Source organism: Micromesistius poutassou (genome assembly GCF_964030765.1).
Source record: "Micromesistius poutassou genome assembly, chromosome: 7".
Lineage (NCBI taxonomy): Eukaryota > Metazoa > Chordata > Actinopteri > Gadiformes > Gadidae > Micromesistius > Micromesistius poutassou.
In genome coordinates this window covers 4189177-4207179 of record NC_140277.1, presented here as the reverse complement: position 1 = coordinate 4207179, position 18003 = coordinate 4189177, and the positions used below count along the sequence as shown (strand labels likewise).

At 50.6% G+C, this 18003-nt stretch overlaps 1 protein-coding gene across 1 annotated transcript in view; it reads right to left on the bottom strand.

Moving 5' to 3' along the window:
• Positions 1 to 678: 678 nt before the first annotated feature.
• The window catches only part of wdr11 (WD repeat domain 11), a 55107-nt gene continuing 37782 nt past the window's right edge, over positions 679 to 18003 (bottom strand). The window contains exons 16-29 of the mRNA XM_084470532.1: positions 17856 to 18003; positions 15606 to 15712; positions 15251 to 15365; positions 13479 to 13650; positions 12993 to 13101; positions 12002 to 12064; positions 11383 to 11448; positions 9712 to 9901; positions 6972 to 7067; positions 6254 to 6419; positions 5225 to 5322; positions 4517 to 4662; positions 3874 to 3953; positions 679 to 2687 (exon numbers count right to left, since the gene is read on the bottom strand). Of these exons, the coding sequence (XP_084326658.1) occupies positions 2446 to 2687; positions 3874 to 3953; positions 4517 to 4662; positions 5225 to 5322; positions 6254 to 6419; positions 6972 to 7067; positions 9712 to 9901; positions 11383 to 11448; positions 12002 to 12064; positions 12993 to 13101; positions 13479 to 13650; positions 15251 to 15365; positions 15606 to 15712; positions 17856 to 18003 (1798 nt within the window). The 3' untranslated portion in view covers positions 679 to 2445. The remainder of the gene's footprint in view (positions 2688 to 3873; positions 3954 to 4516; positions 4663 to 5224; positions 5323 to 6253; positions 6420 to 6971; positions 7068 to 9711; positions 9902 to 11382; positions 11449 to 12001; positions 12065 to 12992; positions 13102 to 13478; positions 13651 to 15250; positions 15366 to 15605; positions 15713 to 17855) is intronic.

Below are 18003 nucleotides of genomic sequence, written 5' to 3'. Positions count from 1 at the left end.
GGTGGTGTTGATGGTGGTGGAGTTGGTGTTGGTGGGGGTGGGGGTGGCGGTGGTGTTGGTGGTAGCGCGGGGAACAGACCATAGCAGGGGTGGCCGGCCGAGGGGTCGATGCCAGAGAGGTCTTGGCCGGCGAGGAGGAAGTGTACAAAGGGAGGGCCGATAAAGAGAGAGGGGGGTTCAGAACAGTACAAGGCTGAGATCCAGCCCAGCGAGCCTCCTGCATACTGATGGCCGTACCAGCTGGACCGCCTCTCCGGCAGTCATTCATTAAAGCATAAGAAAAACAACGTACACAAAGAAGAACAGCCTGTTTGTGTGGCCCTCTGTTCCGAACGCAGCCCTCCCCAAGCTTTGTGCCAGTCCCAGAATGCACCTCTGTGAATAGGTTTTAAAGAGACTGGCTCGGGTCAGAGGGGAGCTGGCAGTGGCCGGCTCTGGCCCCGCCCACCTGTCAGGGGAGGAGTGATTTGTGTCCGGATTTCAGCCGACGGCGGGAACGGTGTTGCTTGTTTGACATGATGATAGATGAAGGAGGGCACCTCTCTATAGGAACAAACACACAAGCACCGCTCGGAAATCAAGACGTGTTCGGAGGGGTCTTGGACGATACATCCTGCTGCAACAGCGCCCTCGTGTGGCGAGAACCGGGATAGACGAAAACAGAATCACACGATCGTATCGTTATTGGTCCGTTTTATTGTGCTGCTCTCCATATGTACAAAGACAAGAACACATTTTCATATGCAGTGAACATTGACTAAACAATGAACAGATAATAAACTTTTTTTTTTATATTACTACAACGTCCACCTGTCTACTACAACGTATTCACCTGCCAGTTTTATTTTATTTTTTTACACAAACGGTTGCATGGGGGAATGTTTCATCTCTGTAGTGAGCTTAGCGTGCTTCCAAAGCAAAGCTGCAGATGTCAGACCACAGTGCATACTGCTTGTACGATACGGCACAACATCAACGGAGCAGGATGCGCAGGTGTGCTTTGTGTGATCGGCAGCTTATAAGTGTGAGGTCCCAACATAACGGTTTCTAGACGCTACAGCCATAACGGTAATACGTATGTGCCAAACAAAACAGTATAACTTCTTTTCGAGCATTTTGTAGACCCAAGTGCCCAGGTTGCCGTAGTGACACTTCAACCCAGGTCAGTATTGGGGCGGAGAGCAGAAAAACACAGAAAAACACATAAAAACAACATCTCATGAGGCCATGTCAACACAATCACACAAGAAGAACATAAAAAGTTGATTGGTCCATACTGTATTTTCTCCTCTGTAAATTATTTTAAAAAATCAATGCAGTCAACACTTTGGATTCGGTGTGTTGGTGGAAAACGCACAACATCATGTTGTCGTAACGGTTCCCTGGTCGACCGCAACTACTTTTCTCTAGCTTCCATAACATACATTAGATTACACTGTGCCCAAAAACACGATACAAAGTGCAACTTATTACATGTCAATATATATATAGAGATTATTTTTCTTTTAACAAAATATATAAACTGAAGCTGTGGCTCCTCTTTTTATGGAGAGAGAGTGATTCAGAGAGACAGAGAGAGAGAGAGCAAGAGAGCGAGAGAAAGACATTGAGATTTAGAGAGAGAGAAAGAAACACAGCGTTCCAAAGAGAGAGAGGAATATGTACTTGTGGTCGTAGCGCAGTGCACGTAGCCAGCCTGCGCCAGGATGATGTCACTTCCTCCTGAGAGTTACAGCTGTAAAGGCCCAGGGCCAGGGCACCAGGACTGTCTGTCTACTGTAAGATCAGCCCAGGCCTCGCTACGGGCCAACTCAGAGTTACACTTCACCACTCAATCACAACCACGTCAAATACACATTTGGATAATTTAAAAAGTGCACTCACTTTGTTTTCAGGCTTCAATGTTTACGACTCTATCTCTACATCAAAGGAGTGCATTTTATTTTCAAAATAAAGGTTTTCCTATGTACAGGGGATTCACCGTGACCAAAGGGGGGGGAATGACGACGATATAGATCTATGGGGGCATCATTTTTTGGTACATAATCTTTCCGTAATAAAAGCGTGCACGAAAACAACAATGTTCCCCGCGAGAGACACACGTGGAGAGTCACCACTGTCACATCGAAGCACACTACACAATCTTATGATACACAACACTCCTTACTCACAGAGGGGCCGGGGGGGAAGCTATCAGGCCTCAGTTCACCAGACTGACGTGGACGCCCACAAACATGCACGGCCGCCACACACATGGACGGACACACACGGACACACACATACACACACACACACACACACGTGGCGGTCACTTTGTACACAAGACGCAGGGTTTGTTCCAGTGATAGACCGAGGAGGAACGGGTAACAGGGCTGGTCCTCCTCCTCCTCCTCCTCCTCCTCCTCCTCCTCCTCCTCCTCCTCCTCAAACAACGAGTCGACCGGCTCATTCCTCCACGCTCGCAAACTTGCGGTCCTCGTCTCCCTCCTCCCCCCGGAGCCCCGGCCCGGTCTCCTGGTCGGCGGGGGCCAGCCCCTCCGGCGTGCCCCCCTCCCCCTGGAACAGCTCCTCCATCAGCTCCTCCCCGGGGCCGCCGGCCCGCGAGGCCCACAGCGCCGCCCCCTCCCGCAGGCCCAGCGAGCGCAGCAGGCGGGCGTAGTCCACGAACGCCGCCCCGATCAGCTTATGTGCGCTACGGGGGCGTGCGGGTCAAGGACTGATACCCAGAGAGAGCGAGAGAGAGAGAGAGAGAGAGAGAGAGAGGTGACAGAACACTGAGGCACACAGAGCGCGAAATACAGTTTGTGTTTGTAGCGCGACCTGAAATAGAATATATACACCCCCCCGTTGTTCAGAACAGAGCGGGAAACGGAGCGGGGCGTGGCTGGGTGTGTTCATGTGCTTCATAGCGTACTGCCGTGTGTTTTTTACAATGCGGAAATTATAAACCATAACTCAGTTCTTCAGGCTTGACACGGGCGACAGAGAAAAACAATGAGCTGCGCTAGTTGGCACTTGAAATTAAAACATTTGATTTATGGTCCCCCCTTTATGTTCATGCTTGCTAGCTAAGGGCGCTATCTGATAAGCTAATGTGTGCCCATCTGAGTTAAGGACCTATTCTGGAGGAGAGGAAGAGAGGTGCAGCGGAACAAGCCACTTCTTGAGAGTGGAACTCATCAGCAATAGCTAAGATAGTGAGCCTTCTCAAAGGTGGTCTTCTCCCCGTTTAAGTCAATACTATTTAGTGAGCCAGGCTAAGCTAGCTCTAGTGGGGTGCTGCTGGGTGCATGAGCGCACTAGGAGCTCTAGCTGTGAGCTCTAGCTGTGAGCTCCTGGGTGCATTAGCGCGCTTGGCGCTCTAGCTGTTAGCTGCTGGGTGATTTAGGGTGCTAGGATCGCTAGCTGTTAGCTGCTGGGTGCGTTAGGGTGCTAGGAGCTGTAGCTGTTAGCTACTGGGCGCATTAGCACGCTAGGAGCCCTAGCTGTTAGCTGTTGGGTACTTTAGGGCGCTAGGCGCTTTAGCTGTTAGCTGTTGGGTGCTCTAGGGCACTAGGCGCTTTAGCTGTTAGCTGTTGGGTGCTCTAGGGCACTAGGCGCTTTAGCTGTTAGCTGTTGGGTGCTCTAGGGCGCTAGGAGCTTTAGCTGTTGGGTGCTCTAGGGCACTAGGCGCTATAGCTGTTAGGTCATGGGTGCTTTAGCGGAGGCTGATAATGCCTTCCATCGAGCGGCTAAATGGGCATTGATTGACCCGGATCGCTCCCCCCGCTCCGCTCCTCCCCAGTTAGGCGGGTAATCAGGCGTGGTGGAGATCAGCGCACCGTGAAGGCAGCCCCTGGGCCCCCTGTGGTCTGCAGCAGATAAAAAGGATATTGGTGGAGTCGTTGGCCTCCATCACGCCACACTTGAGGCAGGCTTCGATGAAGAGCGCAGCGCGGTCAAAGTACCGCATGCTAAAGGGAGACAGGGGGAGGGAGACAATCAAAATACATGAGTGGAGAGACAGAGGGAGAGAGAGAGGGAGAGATAGAGACAGAGAGAGATAGAGAAAGATAGAAAACAGAGGGACACAGAGAGAGAGACAGTGAGACAGAGAGAAGGAGACAGAGAGAAGGAGACAGAGAGAAGGAGACAGAGAGAGACGTGAAGTCTCAGTCTGACATAACATTGACTTTCCATCCCGGTCAATTTGCCCTGTGAGCACAAGGACCTCTTGTTTCACATGTGTGGATGAAGAGATCAACAAAGAAACTATGCACCACAGGAAGTAAAATCGACCAACTGTGGAGAGAAGTTAGCAGATAAGGAAAGCACAACAGAAATACTGAACTGGAGTACAAAGTATTGATTTTCGCAATGTGGAGATGAAAGGAGAACTGAAAAGGTTATGAGGTCTGTGATGGCAAGTCAAATTAAATTGATTCAATCTGGATCAATGGGAGGTAAACAAGATAAGGAGAAAGAGAGGGAGGGAGGGGGAAGGAGAGGGAGAGAGAGAGCGAGAGAGAGGTCTCACCTGTGCAGCATCTCCCCCACTTTGTGGAAACAGCCCAGGGAGAGCAGCACCAGCATGGCCTTGGACTTCTGGTTGACCTGCGGGGAGCACAGGTGCTCCGCCCAGCGCTTCAGCACGTCGGAGCTCTCTGCTGGGTTCAGCCGCACCTGGGGCGCACACGCACACACACGCACACACACAGGCAGGCACGCAGGCAAAAGCACGCAAGCACAGGCGCACAGGCACGCAGACACACGCGCACACACACACAGGCATGCACACACAGACACAAGCGCACTCACAAACGCACACACAAACACACATGCAGATATATACACAGACACACACACGTAAGTCAGAGAGACATGTATGGTTTAAGGTGCAAAGTGCTTCAACTCCATACTGCGGTGGAGCGACACCCTCAACCACAGAGGACCCAGCAGCCCTGGAAGCCTCCCGCTATGCAGACCATAGCAACATGCTAGATGAAGGTTGTTTCCTGTTGCCTCTACACCTCCACTTCACAACAAAGACGGGCCTTCTAGTATGTTCCAAAGCGAGGTTAAACAAATGAACATCACTTGGTACACATTCACACACACTGGGTGAGAGACGGCGACGGCCACACACAAACACACACCCACGCCCACGCCCACCCCCCCACACACACACACACACGGGGTGAGTGTGTGCTAATGGAGGGCTAATGGAGGCCATGCGGAGGCCTACCTTGGCGAGCCAGGAGGCGCGGTTCCACTCGCCGTAGGTCTGCAGGTAGCGACACGCGTCCGCTGCCTTGTCAATCAGGCACAGCAGCTGCACGCCCTCTGACGGACGGGGGGACCCGGGGGGCGGGGGGAGGGGAGAGAGGGAAGGAAGGAGGGGTGTGAGCAGTCGGTCAGCGGGCTGATTGATAGTGACCCAGACGTCAGCCCAGAGCTCAGCTCCCACCAGCGGCCAGGCCGGGGTGTCTGACCGAGGTTAATAGCACAAGAGTGTGGTCCGCCGATAGGGCGGCTTTGTAAAGTCAAACCGTTTGGAAAAGTCAAACGGCGGCAGAGCAGACTGCAGCCGGAGTCATGCTTTCGTTCCTTCCGTGCGCTTGTGTGCGTGAGGGTGTCCTTTAAAATGAAAACTTTTAATGTATGGCTGTGATAGAAACTTTGGCAGCGGTGGGAGAGCGCTGGCTACAGTGTTCATGAAACAATGGAGACCGCCAAACGGCGAGATGCCGCGACAGCGCTCGGGAGAGATTTAACTGCCATCCTCTCTGCTAATGGGCTCGCGTTGGCCTCTTCGTTTTTTATGGCGTTTGGCAAACGGCGTTTCGGAGCGTTATCGCCACCGACTGGCACGGAGGTAGGGTCCACGCACGCAGAGAGTGTATCCCAGCCAACCGTGTCATCATAACTCCATAGATAATCAGCTATTTATTTAGTAAATTATTTATCTTATTTGACCTAATTGTATCCTTTTGTTCTTATGCACCTTGGGTCGGAGATAAACTCAATTTCAATTCCTCTGTATGTCTGGCACATATTTTTAAATTGACAATAGCGTTGACTTTGACTTTGACTAAAAGCAGACGCTCTTCACATAAAACTAACGTTGTGTTCACAAAAATGGCGTGAGCTTAAAACAATCATAATTTTCCATAACCGTAAATTTTTATAACCGGCTTATTGTTGTGTTTTTCCTTTCATTCCTTCTTATTGTCAAATGTGCATGTTATACCTGGGCATTCATGATGGTGCTTACCTGCCAGCTTGCCATTGGCTATCATGTTGGTGGCCACCAGCTTGATGGTGGACTGGGAGGGGCCTGAGGAGGTGATGGTTGTGACCAGGCAGGCCTTCAGCGAATCACAGTAGTAGCTGGAGTTGTCTGCACTCGTCTCCAGCAGCAACTGCACCGCCCGGTCAGTCTGGGGGAGAGGGAGAGAACGAGAGAGAGAGAGAGAGAGAGAGAGAGAGAGAGAGAAAGAGAGTAAAAAAGAGAAAGAGAAAGAGGGAGAGAGAGAGAAAAAAAGAGGGAGAGAGTGGAGAGGGAGAGCAAGAGAGAGAGAGAGAGATGGAAGGACGGAGAGAGAGACAGAGGTAGAGATGGGGGGGGAGCAGAGGAAAGGAGAGATTCAAAGGAGGAGGAAGAGGAGGAGAAGGAGAAGAGAGAGAGAAAAAAATTATCAGAGGCGTGTGGGTCTCTGACTGTAACCAGTGGTTACAGATTATTGAAGCCAGGTTATTGAAGTCTTGGAGGTTGACATTATTGACAAGGAGGAAGAGGGATGTGATGAGGAGGATTCAAATCAACATTCCAATCAACATTCACCACGCACAACAACGGCTCTATATAACGAGGGAAGGAGACGGCACTAGGGAGGAGAATCCTTGAGATTCGGGGCCGAGCTGATTAGAGTGGTGGGGGGCCGGTGTCCTCTCTTCAACAGAAAGATGCATGGCGGGGGCGCAGTACCAACCTGGCCCAGCAGGAGGAGCTGGTCGGCACACTTCTTGGTGTGCTCGTAGCTGGAGCGCTTCACCTCCTGCAGATGAACGCGGTCCAACTGGAATTTCTGTGGCACAGGGAACAAGTCATATCACCGGTGTTTCAATGGGACATCAATATTGATAACATTTGTTTTTTTTCCTGTATTCATGCAAATTGTAATTCTAATTGAAGACACTTATCTGAAACAGTTCATACACACAGTGACGGCGGAGTCAACCACCACACACAGCGACAGCCAGCTCGTCGGGAGCAGGCAGGGTGAGGTGTGTTGCTCAGGGACATCTCAACACTTAGCTAGGAGGAGCCGGGGATCGAACCAGCAACCCACCGGTTACAAGTCAACACGCTCTACCACCTGAGCTAAGCCGACCATCACTCAGAATTAGCTTGTATCACATGTTAACAGGCCTCGGGCCATTTGGTCCGTCCAGATAAAGATGAATTAACCTTTACACACCGGCATTGCCCGGGGCGTTCTACCGACTGGGAGACGGCGAGCGCATCTCCAGCTTATCTGAACTGATAGAAAACACGCTAAACTGAAATAATTGTATGCAGCACTGTACAGCGCTTTTTTTAACTTGTTTTCAATACACAGTGAAACAGCCTAATGCGATTTAAATATTACAATAAAGATGTTTACCCAGAGAACTGAGAGAAAGAAGGGGATATTATGGTTTGTGTGTGTGTGAGCATTAGTGTGCGTCTGTGTGCTTGTGTGTCTGTGTGTGCATTTGTGTGTGGGTGAGTGTGTTTCTGTGGCTCACATCAACACAACGAGCGGCTTATTACACCCATTTGCATATGTATGTGTCTGCCGCCCTTGCCTTCTGTGTCGGAGGCGAGTGTGTGGAGAAACGGCCTCGTCTTTGATGGTTTCACCGAGGCCAGCAGGGTCCGCAATGTGGGCTCTGTTTTAATTGGGCTGCTGGTGTACTACTGTCTTTATCGGGCCCTGTCTCTAAACTCTTTCTGGTCATTGGTCACAATCACCTTATCGGCGGAACTCTCAATGCAGCAGAGCCCTTTGAGAGTACAAGTTAGCCAAAATAACAAAGTTACAATAACAAAGTTAGCTAGGCATACACACACACACACACACACACACACACGGTGCATTATCAGGGTGAGCGAGGACCGCTGACCAGGTAGGGTTAGGGGCAGATAACCTTGTGGATTTACGTCACCGCATGCTTCTGCTTTGTTCGGCTTTCCTTAGTGTGCGGCTTTCCTTAGTGTTCAAGGCATCAGCCTTGAAGAAATGTCTTTTCATTCGTGTACAGGGAAATAAATGTGGAATTGGGAGTCAATGCTTAAATTACTCCAAGAAAGGTAAATGTGGCGGTGAGGTTGTAGTTCAAGGCATTCTCCTTTGTTGCTCTAAAATCAGTTGGACACACACTAGAGTGCAAGGCTAAGGGCTTGATTAAAATCCTCCACTGTCACCAAGGCAACCAACAGCCTCCAGTTTGGTTGGTTGCCAGGCTGCCAACCCGAAGTGCATCCAGGCGGACTGCAACACAGTAAAGCCGATCAATGTGTTGAACAAGGTTTTTGAAAACTTGTTTATCTGCTTATGGCTGCTGTGTGTGTTGTGTGATGTGATGACACATCCCAAGTGTGATGTGGATCCTGAAATCTTTGGTTGTCGCTGGAATTTAAAATCAGTACCAAAAGATAGAAATAGATTTTTGCAGATCGATGAAAGAAATGTAGCAATCCAACTTTTTTACAGTTGCTCTAAGGCTGAGCTATCAGCTAGTTATGATTGCAGAAGAGCCATTTTCTGATTTTGTCAACTATCAATCTATCGAAGGTTAAATAATGTTGAGTAATTATTATAATTTCTGAAGTGCCTTTACGTAAAAGCATCCAAGAATCCTACATGACCATCACAGAGTCCTTAATCAACAACCACCACTCACAAAAGACCTTACAGACAGTACAAACCAAGGCTTCTTGTTGGTTTATCATTTCCTTGACGGGGTCTCAGTGGCGGGTCTGGGGGCATGGAGCATCTCAGACAGGAAGTAGAGGAAAGGTCCCAGGGGGCAGAATGTCAGATGGCTTTGACCAGAGAGAGCACACAAGGACAGCACGCTGCCTCAGGGGCTGTGAAGGTGGACGCCGCTGATAATTGTCACCGCGAGTGCAACGTCAGTCAGTCTGTGTGTATATGTGTGTGTGTTTGTGGTGTGTGTGTGTGTGTGTGTGTGTGTGTGTGTTAAACGTGTTGTGAGTTGTGTGTAGGGCTGACATTGACACCAAAGGCCACCGGGGACAGTCTGGCTGTCTGTGGTCCTACGTGGCCAGACTCCGATTCACAATCGGGAGACTTTGAAGGACTATAAGTGGGGGGGGGGGGAGCCTGCCCGGCTCATCAGGGCTAATATTAGCACTTGATGATGCATCCATATTGGAACCAAACACTGATACGCAAAGAGTCTCTCTCTCTCTCTCTCTCTCTCTCTCTCTCTCTCTCTCTCTCTCTCTCTCTCTCTCTCTCTCTCTCTCTCTCTCTCTCTCTCTCTCTCTCTCTCTCTCTCTCTCTCTCTCAAAGTTCTTTGGCCCTCATGTCCTCACAGTGTGTTTGTTGTCGTGAGGCGGTCCTCCAGACCACGTCCCGCCTCGTGGGGACCTTGACACTCAAACAAATCAACACACACACACGCACACGCGCACGCACGCAGGTACCCGGGCGCCATTACCTGGAAGTAGCTGCTCTCACACAGGGTGTCGTGGCAGATGTCCAGGTAGCCGTGGCAGGTCGTCGGCTGGCTGCCGTCCTGCTGCTGACCCTCGGCGGCGGGCACGCTCAGCAGGCGGGCCTGGGCAAACGCCTGCAGGTAGTGGGACGCCACGCTCCAGAACTGAAGGTCCGACTCGTCCCCGAAGAGCCTGCGGACGGAGGGTGACCGCAGGCTGGTTTAAAACACAGAACCAACCACCCCCCCCCCCACCCCCCGCCCTTCAGATCAGCACGCTGCTTTCTTTGTGGCGGTGAGGCCTGTGCGGCGTTTTAAGAAGGAGCGCATTGCAGGAGTTTGTCGCGCTAATGACTCGCGGATCCCTCTCGTCTGGCACTGCCAACATCCCCCCACGTCTACCCCCACCTCCCCACTGATCTCTGCCTCCCCCGGCTGGAGCCAGCGCCATTAAATCGCCCCCGTTTCAGGATATAAGCCGAGGCTGTTGCTAGGCTACTTTACTGTAAAGGATAGTGGTCGAGGCGGACTTGATCTTGATCAGGTTCAATATCACATCTCTGAAGCAGTTTATGTTTTGCTCTTGGGCTGTTCGGTCCAGAGACTGCATTCGATTAAAGCTAGAGTAGGTGATTTATTTTAGAAGGATTTGTTGTCTTATTTATTGATATTTTCATCATTCCGACTACCTGTCCGTCTACCTACCTGCCTACCCCTACCTACACATGTGAGCTAAACCAGTGTTTTGGGCAGTGGCTGGAGGGAGGCCTGAAGGGAAGATGGGATTTTGCAGTTGGATACTTTCAAAATCTAGCTTAGACTTTAGACTTTATTGTCCCCAAGGGGGAATTCTTTTTCACATCACAAGTACAGGTATGGACTCTGGCTGGTTTCTCCAAACTGTCTACCCTAACTTTAAAAGGCTCATCAAAAGCTTGAGGGTGAGTTGAGAACTTGGCCTGCACTCACGCACGCCTTCCCCTCGGATGTTTCCAGAAGGAGGTTAGCTTGCTCATTGCTAATAGATGGGCCTATCATTGGTGGAGGTGAAGTTGCGACCGTCTAACTGTTTCTGAGTTTGAAGAACGTCGTTATTTTACTAATACTGTTGTCATCGTGTCTCGTTTTAGGTCTCATCATTCAATGCCGGGGATCTTCACAGGTAATTAGGTATGTGTCTTGTACACATAATTTTATATTTCAGCCACATAGTCCTATTCCTTCTTGATATTATCTAGAAAAAACCTCAGGATTACATTTTAGATGTTTCCATCACAAGTCAAAAGATTTCTGCAAATCAAGAAATTATGTCACTAGACCCCAAACAAAATTGAGTTTATACTATTTTTTAATACTCTTATATAATACTCGTATACAAGGTATTTTATATGTAGAAATACTACACTAGGTTAGGGAATTACTCTCATTGCACCATACTCAGAAATACAAGCACTCAATCATTAGTCTAAAAAGGAGGTATTATTAGGTAACCAGGTCTTAACCAAGAAGTTAAGACATTAATGAGGTATTATTAGGTAACCAGGTCTTAACCAAGAAGTTAAGACATTAATGAGGTATTATTAGGTAACCAGGTCTTAACCAAGAAGTTAAACCCTAACGATGGAGGTAGTGGCTGGCCGGTGGCCTGTGGTTGTCTATCAGTGTGTAGTTCACCTGGACACCAGCAGGCAGCGCTGCAGCAGGCTGAGCTCAGGGTCCTGCAGTACGCTCTTCATGTCGCTGTGGAAACAAACAGGGAAACACCATCACACACACACACACACACACACACACACACACACACACACACACACACACACACACACACACACACACACACACACACACACACACACACACACACACACACACACACACACGGTTACAGCCAATCAGAAGTGTCCCTCACAGCGGGGTCCAGTCTGACTGATACTGGTGGTCTACTACTATCTGTCCTGACAAGGCTAGCCATGATTGGCCCTGCAGGGGGTCTCCTGTCATGGCGGCCCCCCGGTGGTACGCAGCCAGGAATGATAAAAACGTCTAATATAAATCAGATTTTTGTTGTGTGTTCATAAATTCTAAATAGGGAGATGTGTGTGTGTGTGTGTGCGTTTGTGTGTGTGTGTGTGCACGTGTGTGTGTGCACGTGTGTGTGTGTGCACGTATTTGAATGTGCACACTTGTGCCAGAGTCTGAGACATAAAGATGTCTGTATAAAAAAGGCTTGCGCACGCGGTGTAACACTACTATTGTAGGGTGTCATTATCGGGCAGAGGACAACACAACTCACTTAGACAGGGAGTTGAGCTGCTCCTGGATCAGCCCTTTGATCTCGTCCTTCTCATTGTAGTCCCTGGGAGGAAGGAATTAAACCAGGCTCATTATACGGCAGGTCTGGCGGCAGGCGCTCAATCTCCACCACTTCAAAACATAACCTTGGGCTGCAGTATAATAGGTGGAACACGCATTAGCATGAGACAAGAGCACAACACAATGCTGTCAGAAGTCAGGTGATTAAAGACTAGTCTTTCTTTTGTTAACATCATGCGGGCGGCGACGGCGAAGGGCAGAGCGTTGAAGGGAGAGATGTCTGCTAAAAGCGAGGCTGATTATATCCGGCTACAGTTTAAAACAGCACTGCGGCTGTTCTGCCTGCGCCAGGACACTCTCTACCTGCACCTGTGGTGATGTGCTACTTCCACCGTGCCTCTGATCCACGCGTCTTCCTAGGCAGACACAGGTGAGAGCCCAGAGCGGCTGCCTCTGCAGCGAGAGCATCTGTATCTAAACCACAAGCCGCTCTAAGGGGATGAGCGCGCGCCGAAGGCTGACAGGCACGCAAACAACATGCAATCCCTGTCTGGCTTTGGAAACAATAGGCATGGGCACACACACACACTCACTTAGATACGCACACAATAGGCACCGTAAAATGTGAAACAAATGTTGATTGGATATAAAATTCGGCCAGATACATCCATCCAATTGACATTTTACGTTTTTTTTTCCAAAGCGACTTACACCCCTTCACACTCCGACGGCGGAGTCGCCCATGCAGGGCCACAGCCAGCTCGTCTGGAGCAGTCAGGGTGAGGCATCTCGCTCAGGGACACCTCCACACTCAGCCAGGAGGAGCCGGGGATCAAACTAGCAACCTTCCGGTTGCCAGCCAACCCGCTCTACCTCCTGAGCTAAGCCGACATTTGAGCGAAACAATTGAACGTTTAATTGCATATACACAGGGGCTGTTGGGCTGCGTGGAGGCGTGGTAGGGGACGTACACCTGGCTGATGTCCATGGTGAAGGTCCCAGACCAGGGCTGGAGCAGCAGGAAGGCCTTGAGGGTGAAGGAGGCCCGGGGCAGCAGCAGGTAGGGGCACCACACGGGGTCTGGGGGGCCAGGGGACGCACGGAGCAGAGCCATGGTTAGACGGCATGGTGTGAGGGAGTGAGTGAGAGTGTGTGTGTGTGTGTGTGTGTGTGTGTGTGTGTGTGTGTGTGTGTGTGTGTGTGTGTGTGTGTGTGTGTGTGTGTGTGTGTGTGTGTGTGAGAGTGTGTATGTATGAGAGTGTGCCTGTGTATGAGAGTGTGTGTGTGTATGAGTGAGTGAGTGATTGAGTGTGAGTATGTGCATCACTTTGTTATTTCAACACACCAAAGAAACATTGTAGATGCTTAGAACGTTGTACATATACTCAAAGCATTTCCACACCAATTATCCTTCTCGTTATTATGACTATTATCATGGGAGGATCGTAGCCAATCACCGGTGAGGTCCTGCTCGTCCATGCGGTAGCTGGCCGACTTCATGGCCATCTCCAGCACGCGGATGCAGCCGTCGTCGGAGGCCAGCACCACCTTGTCCGAGGTGCACCAGTCGATGTCCAGCACGCGGTAGTTGACGTTGCGTCCGATGCGCATGCTGCTCACCATCTGGACCTGTGGAGAGAGCGTGGGTATAGCAGCACTCACCGTCCACACACTCCCTCTGGAGGGGAGGGGAGGAGGGGAGGGGTGGGAGTGGAGTGCTTCTAAGTGGAGGATTGCTTCCGACGGATGCCTGACTTCGTCCCCCTGGGCTGCACGGGGATGGAGGATGAAGAGGCCCACAGCGCCCGGTCCTCCCCCTCCGAACCAGCCTCCCCCCACCGTGCCCGGCCCCCCCCCCACCCAACCCCCCCCCCCAAACCCAGGCTCTCTGGGGCTGGAGGTGTCGGTCGACGTCTGGTTTGTTCATGCAGGGCTTGTGTCAGCAGCTGTACCCCAGCTGTCACCGGGACACTGGAGCGTCTCGGAGATCTCCTCTAGTGGACTCGCTCCCTCTCGCTTTCCCTCTCTCCCTCCTTCCCTCAACCTCTCTCTGTCCCACCTCTCAATGTATCTCTCACTCTGTCTTCCCTTCAATCTCGCTCTCCCTCCCTCATCCACTCTTTCTCACTCTGACTTCCCCTTCCATCTCAGTGTATTCCTCTCTCTTCCCCATCCCCTTTAACCTCTCACACTCTTGTCTCCCTTCCTCCCCATCTTTCCCTTCCCTTTCCACCGCTCTCCGTCTCCCTTTCTTCCAATCTCTTGCCCTCGGTCTCCCTTCCATTTCCCCCCCCCCCCTCTATCCCTTCCCTTCCCCTCCCTCTCCGTCTCTTTCTTCCGTCTGTACAGTTGCATCACCCGCTCCGTACTTTCCCCCCGTTCTTCAAAGATGCCGTTGAGGCTCAGCCCAAACCGGGTTTGTGGTTTGGGTTCGGGTTCCGGAGGGAGAGATGATAACCACTGGGGAGAACGGTTAAAGAACGGGCCGATGCGGTGCTGGGGGAGTCGGTTGCACCATCTATCCTGTAATGGTGGATTTGGGGAAAGCGGGGAAAGCACTAAAGGCGCTGTGCTGAGTGTTATTGTGTCAGACAGTGAAAATTACCACGGAGCCTCCGGGAACAAAAAGGTGGACAATGGTCGCTGTAACGTAGCGGTGAACACCGTTTCTATGAGGGAGGACATTAGTCTAAATATCCTCGTACACCGCAACAACATTGAAAGGCTGGAGGACCTCATCCTCAGAGAGACACGCCGACTCTGCCTGTGTAAAGGGTGTTAAATATCACTGCCCCCATGGGCTTCACCTCATTGGTAATTCATGTTTAACGAAGGGAACAATCCCTTATGCATACAGCATCGATCCATTAATCAGCCAACGCACCGTCGACCCATCCATCCTCTGGTGTCCCAGACCTCCACTCCTCCACCCATCCATCCTCCCATCCTCTGGTGTCCCAGACATCCACCCCTCCATCCTCTGGTGTCCCAGACCTCCACCCCTCCATCCTCTGGTGTCCCAGACCTCCACCCCTCCATCCTCTGGTGTCCCAGACCTCCACCCCTCCATCCTCTGGTGTCCCAGACCTCCACCCCTCCATCCTCTGGTGTCCCAGACCTCCACCCCTCCATCCTCTGGTGTCCCAGACCTCCACCCATCCATCTATGTACCTTGATGCCCCAGACCTCCACCCACCCATCATGATGTTGCCCAGGTGTGATCCCCTACCTCCTTGGTGTCCCAGACCTCCACCCCGTCCGTGTACATGACCAGAAGCTTCTGGTTCCCCTTCCCAGGGGCGAAGCGGATCTTCTTGACCCAGCCGCGGTGGGTGGGGATGCCCCTAGGAGAAGTCAACAACATTCACTGGGTCACCACCTGTAACTCACTGGGTCCCCACCAGTAACCCACTGGCTCACCACCAGTAACCCACTGGGTCCCCACCAGTAACCCACTGGGTCACCACCAGTAACCCACTGGGTCACCACCAGTAACCCACTGGGTTTTATTTCCCCCCAGCCCCACCCTCACGCTATTTTCTTGAAAAACAAAAAAGAACAATTAAAAAGGGGTGTGCCGTTACCGTGACAGCCGAGCCTTGAGGTCCCAGAAGTTGAGGTTGCCGTCCACGTCCCCCAGCACCAGGGTGTCACCCTTCCAGGCGATGCAGGCGATGCTCCCCATGCTGCCCTGCAAGACACACACAACCTGTACTTAAGAACAGGAACAACAGCACAGTCATCTAGCAATCTCATTGGACGACCCCGCTGTCCGTCTGAGGTTAAAGGTGCAGTGTGTCAGAATAAGTCATCTAGCGATGATGTTGCAGATGGCTTCCAACCGAATACCCCCCTCACCCCTCTCGTTTCAATGACCTAGCAGAAGCTACGGTGGCCTGTACTGGCCAATACGGTGCCATTAGGTGCTTCCATAACGATGTGAACGTCCACGACAACGAGTAGCCGTGTCGTATTATGAGATTCCTTGATTGATTTTAGTATTTTAGTCTGTAAAACTATACGCCATTGCTTGAAAGTTAGACAGTAATTATGATTATTATAAACGCATATTTTGTTTGACGGTTCTGGGCTACTGTACGAACATGGTGGTGCAACATGACTCCATGGAATAGGACCCATTCCCTATACAGTTATAAAGGGCTCGTTCCAAGGTAACGAAAACAAAACGCTTCTTATTGTCGGATGATTCACATATTCAAGCACACACATGAATATTAAATACTATTTCTAATTATTCTCCGCTAGATGCTACACACTGCTCCTTTAAGGAGAAAAAACAAAAGAGCAACAAGGTCACTGTTTCTAGTTTAAAATATTCTACATTCTACAGGCAGCCCATTCAAAGCACCACACCGAGGGAGCGTTAACAAGATAAGACAAGATAAGCGGATCATCATTCCGGTGGATTTGTTGAATATGAAGAAGAGATTTTGCTCCGTTCTGCTGACGTCAAACATCCGGCTTCTACGTTATTCCGGACGGGCTTTGGAGAATCCGACAGGGGCTATGCACAGATTGGAGCGGTGCACACAAGTCAGCTGGCGTCTCAGAGAGCAGCTTCTTAAATCCGGTGGTAAACATCCCCTGACTGCCTTTATTACCGTCGGCCACCACTCACTGGAACCCCTCCGCCGCCTGTCAACGCCGTCACCGTCGCCAGCGAGCCAGCTACTCGAGAACGTGTTTCCCCCGTCAGGGATTAGTGTCAGGGTTCTCAGGCTCCATGACACCGTACAACGGTAAACACTCCGAAACTCCAAAGTGTCTGTTAATCAATGCATGTAATCGCGCTGCACGTCTAGGTACTTTTCTGACAGTAAACAACAGCCGCGGTGACGGCAACAGAAGGCCCAGCGTGAAATCTCAGCACTTTGGGAGTTTACACAACGTTTTGTATGCTAATGTTGATCGTTCGGAGGTTTAAAGAGTCATTCGATCCGACAGTTCAACATTTTCAGAGGCCATTAAAAAGCATCATCCTCGGGTTATCATCATTATCTCACGCATGTGTGCACAGCGTAATATCTTCCAAGCTGTTGACCGACCATCCCATGAGTATGAAGGGGGAACTTGGCCAATAAATATCAAAAAAACATATTTTGCTATAAACAAATCTCCAATTAAAGTGTCTCCATTACACCCCAATAATGAGTCACTTTGAGAGGTAAATACTGTAATAGGGGCTCATTAAAAGTGACGCTCCCCTGCAGCCAGACTGCAAACGGAACCACAGGGGACCCACAAGCAAGGCTTTATCTGAAAAACACTGATGAAGACACGTGAAAGTCAAACTCTCACACACACGCACATGAAGATGCAATCAATCTCACACACACACAAGAAGATGCAATCAATCTCACACACACACAAGAAGATGCAATCAATCTCTCTCACACACACACACACACAAAAGAAAGAAAGAAAGAAAGGAAAGAAAAGAAAGAAAACTAGTATAAGTGTAGGCGGGTGTATATAAAGAAAACATCCAGAAAAGTAATGTTTGCTCCCGGCTCTACACTAAGCCTATTTGCTCCATATGTAACAAAAAATGGCACCGTGCCAACATGAAAAATTCTCACACCAGAAATACATATAATTGGAGAGGACTTGTTTGCATCAAGATGATCATTTATTTACTCTTGTTTTAGAACTCACTCGCTACCTAATCACCAGGGCTGGAGAGATGTGGTGTTTCAGTAATGAGCAGAGAGCAGGCCCCATTCATCAACGCGCTAACGCTTTAGCCTCAGGAGCACGACGGTCCTTTGCGGCGGAGAGAGCGGGCCTGGTGCCATGGGGTCTGGAGGACTCACGTCGGGGGGGATCCGTGCGCCGTCCTTGACCGCGTTGCCCTCCACGGTGATGTGGTACACCTGGCCGTCGGTGTCCGTGAACACAAAGTGCTCCCTGGCCGAGATGGCCTGGCTGGTCTCGGACTTGCTCTCCGCGTCCTGCATCATG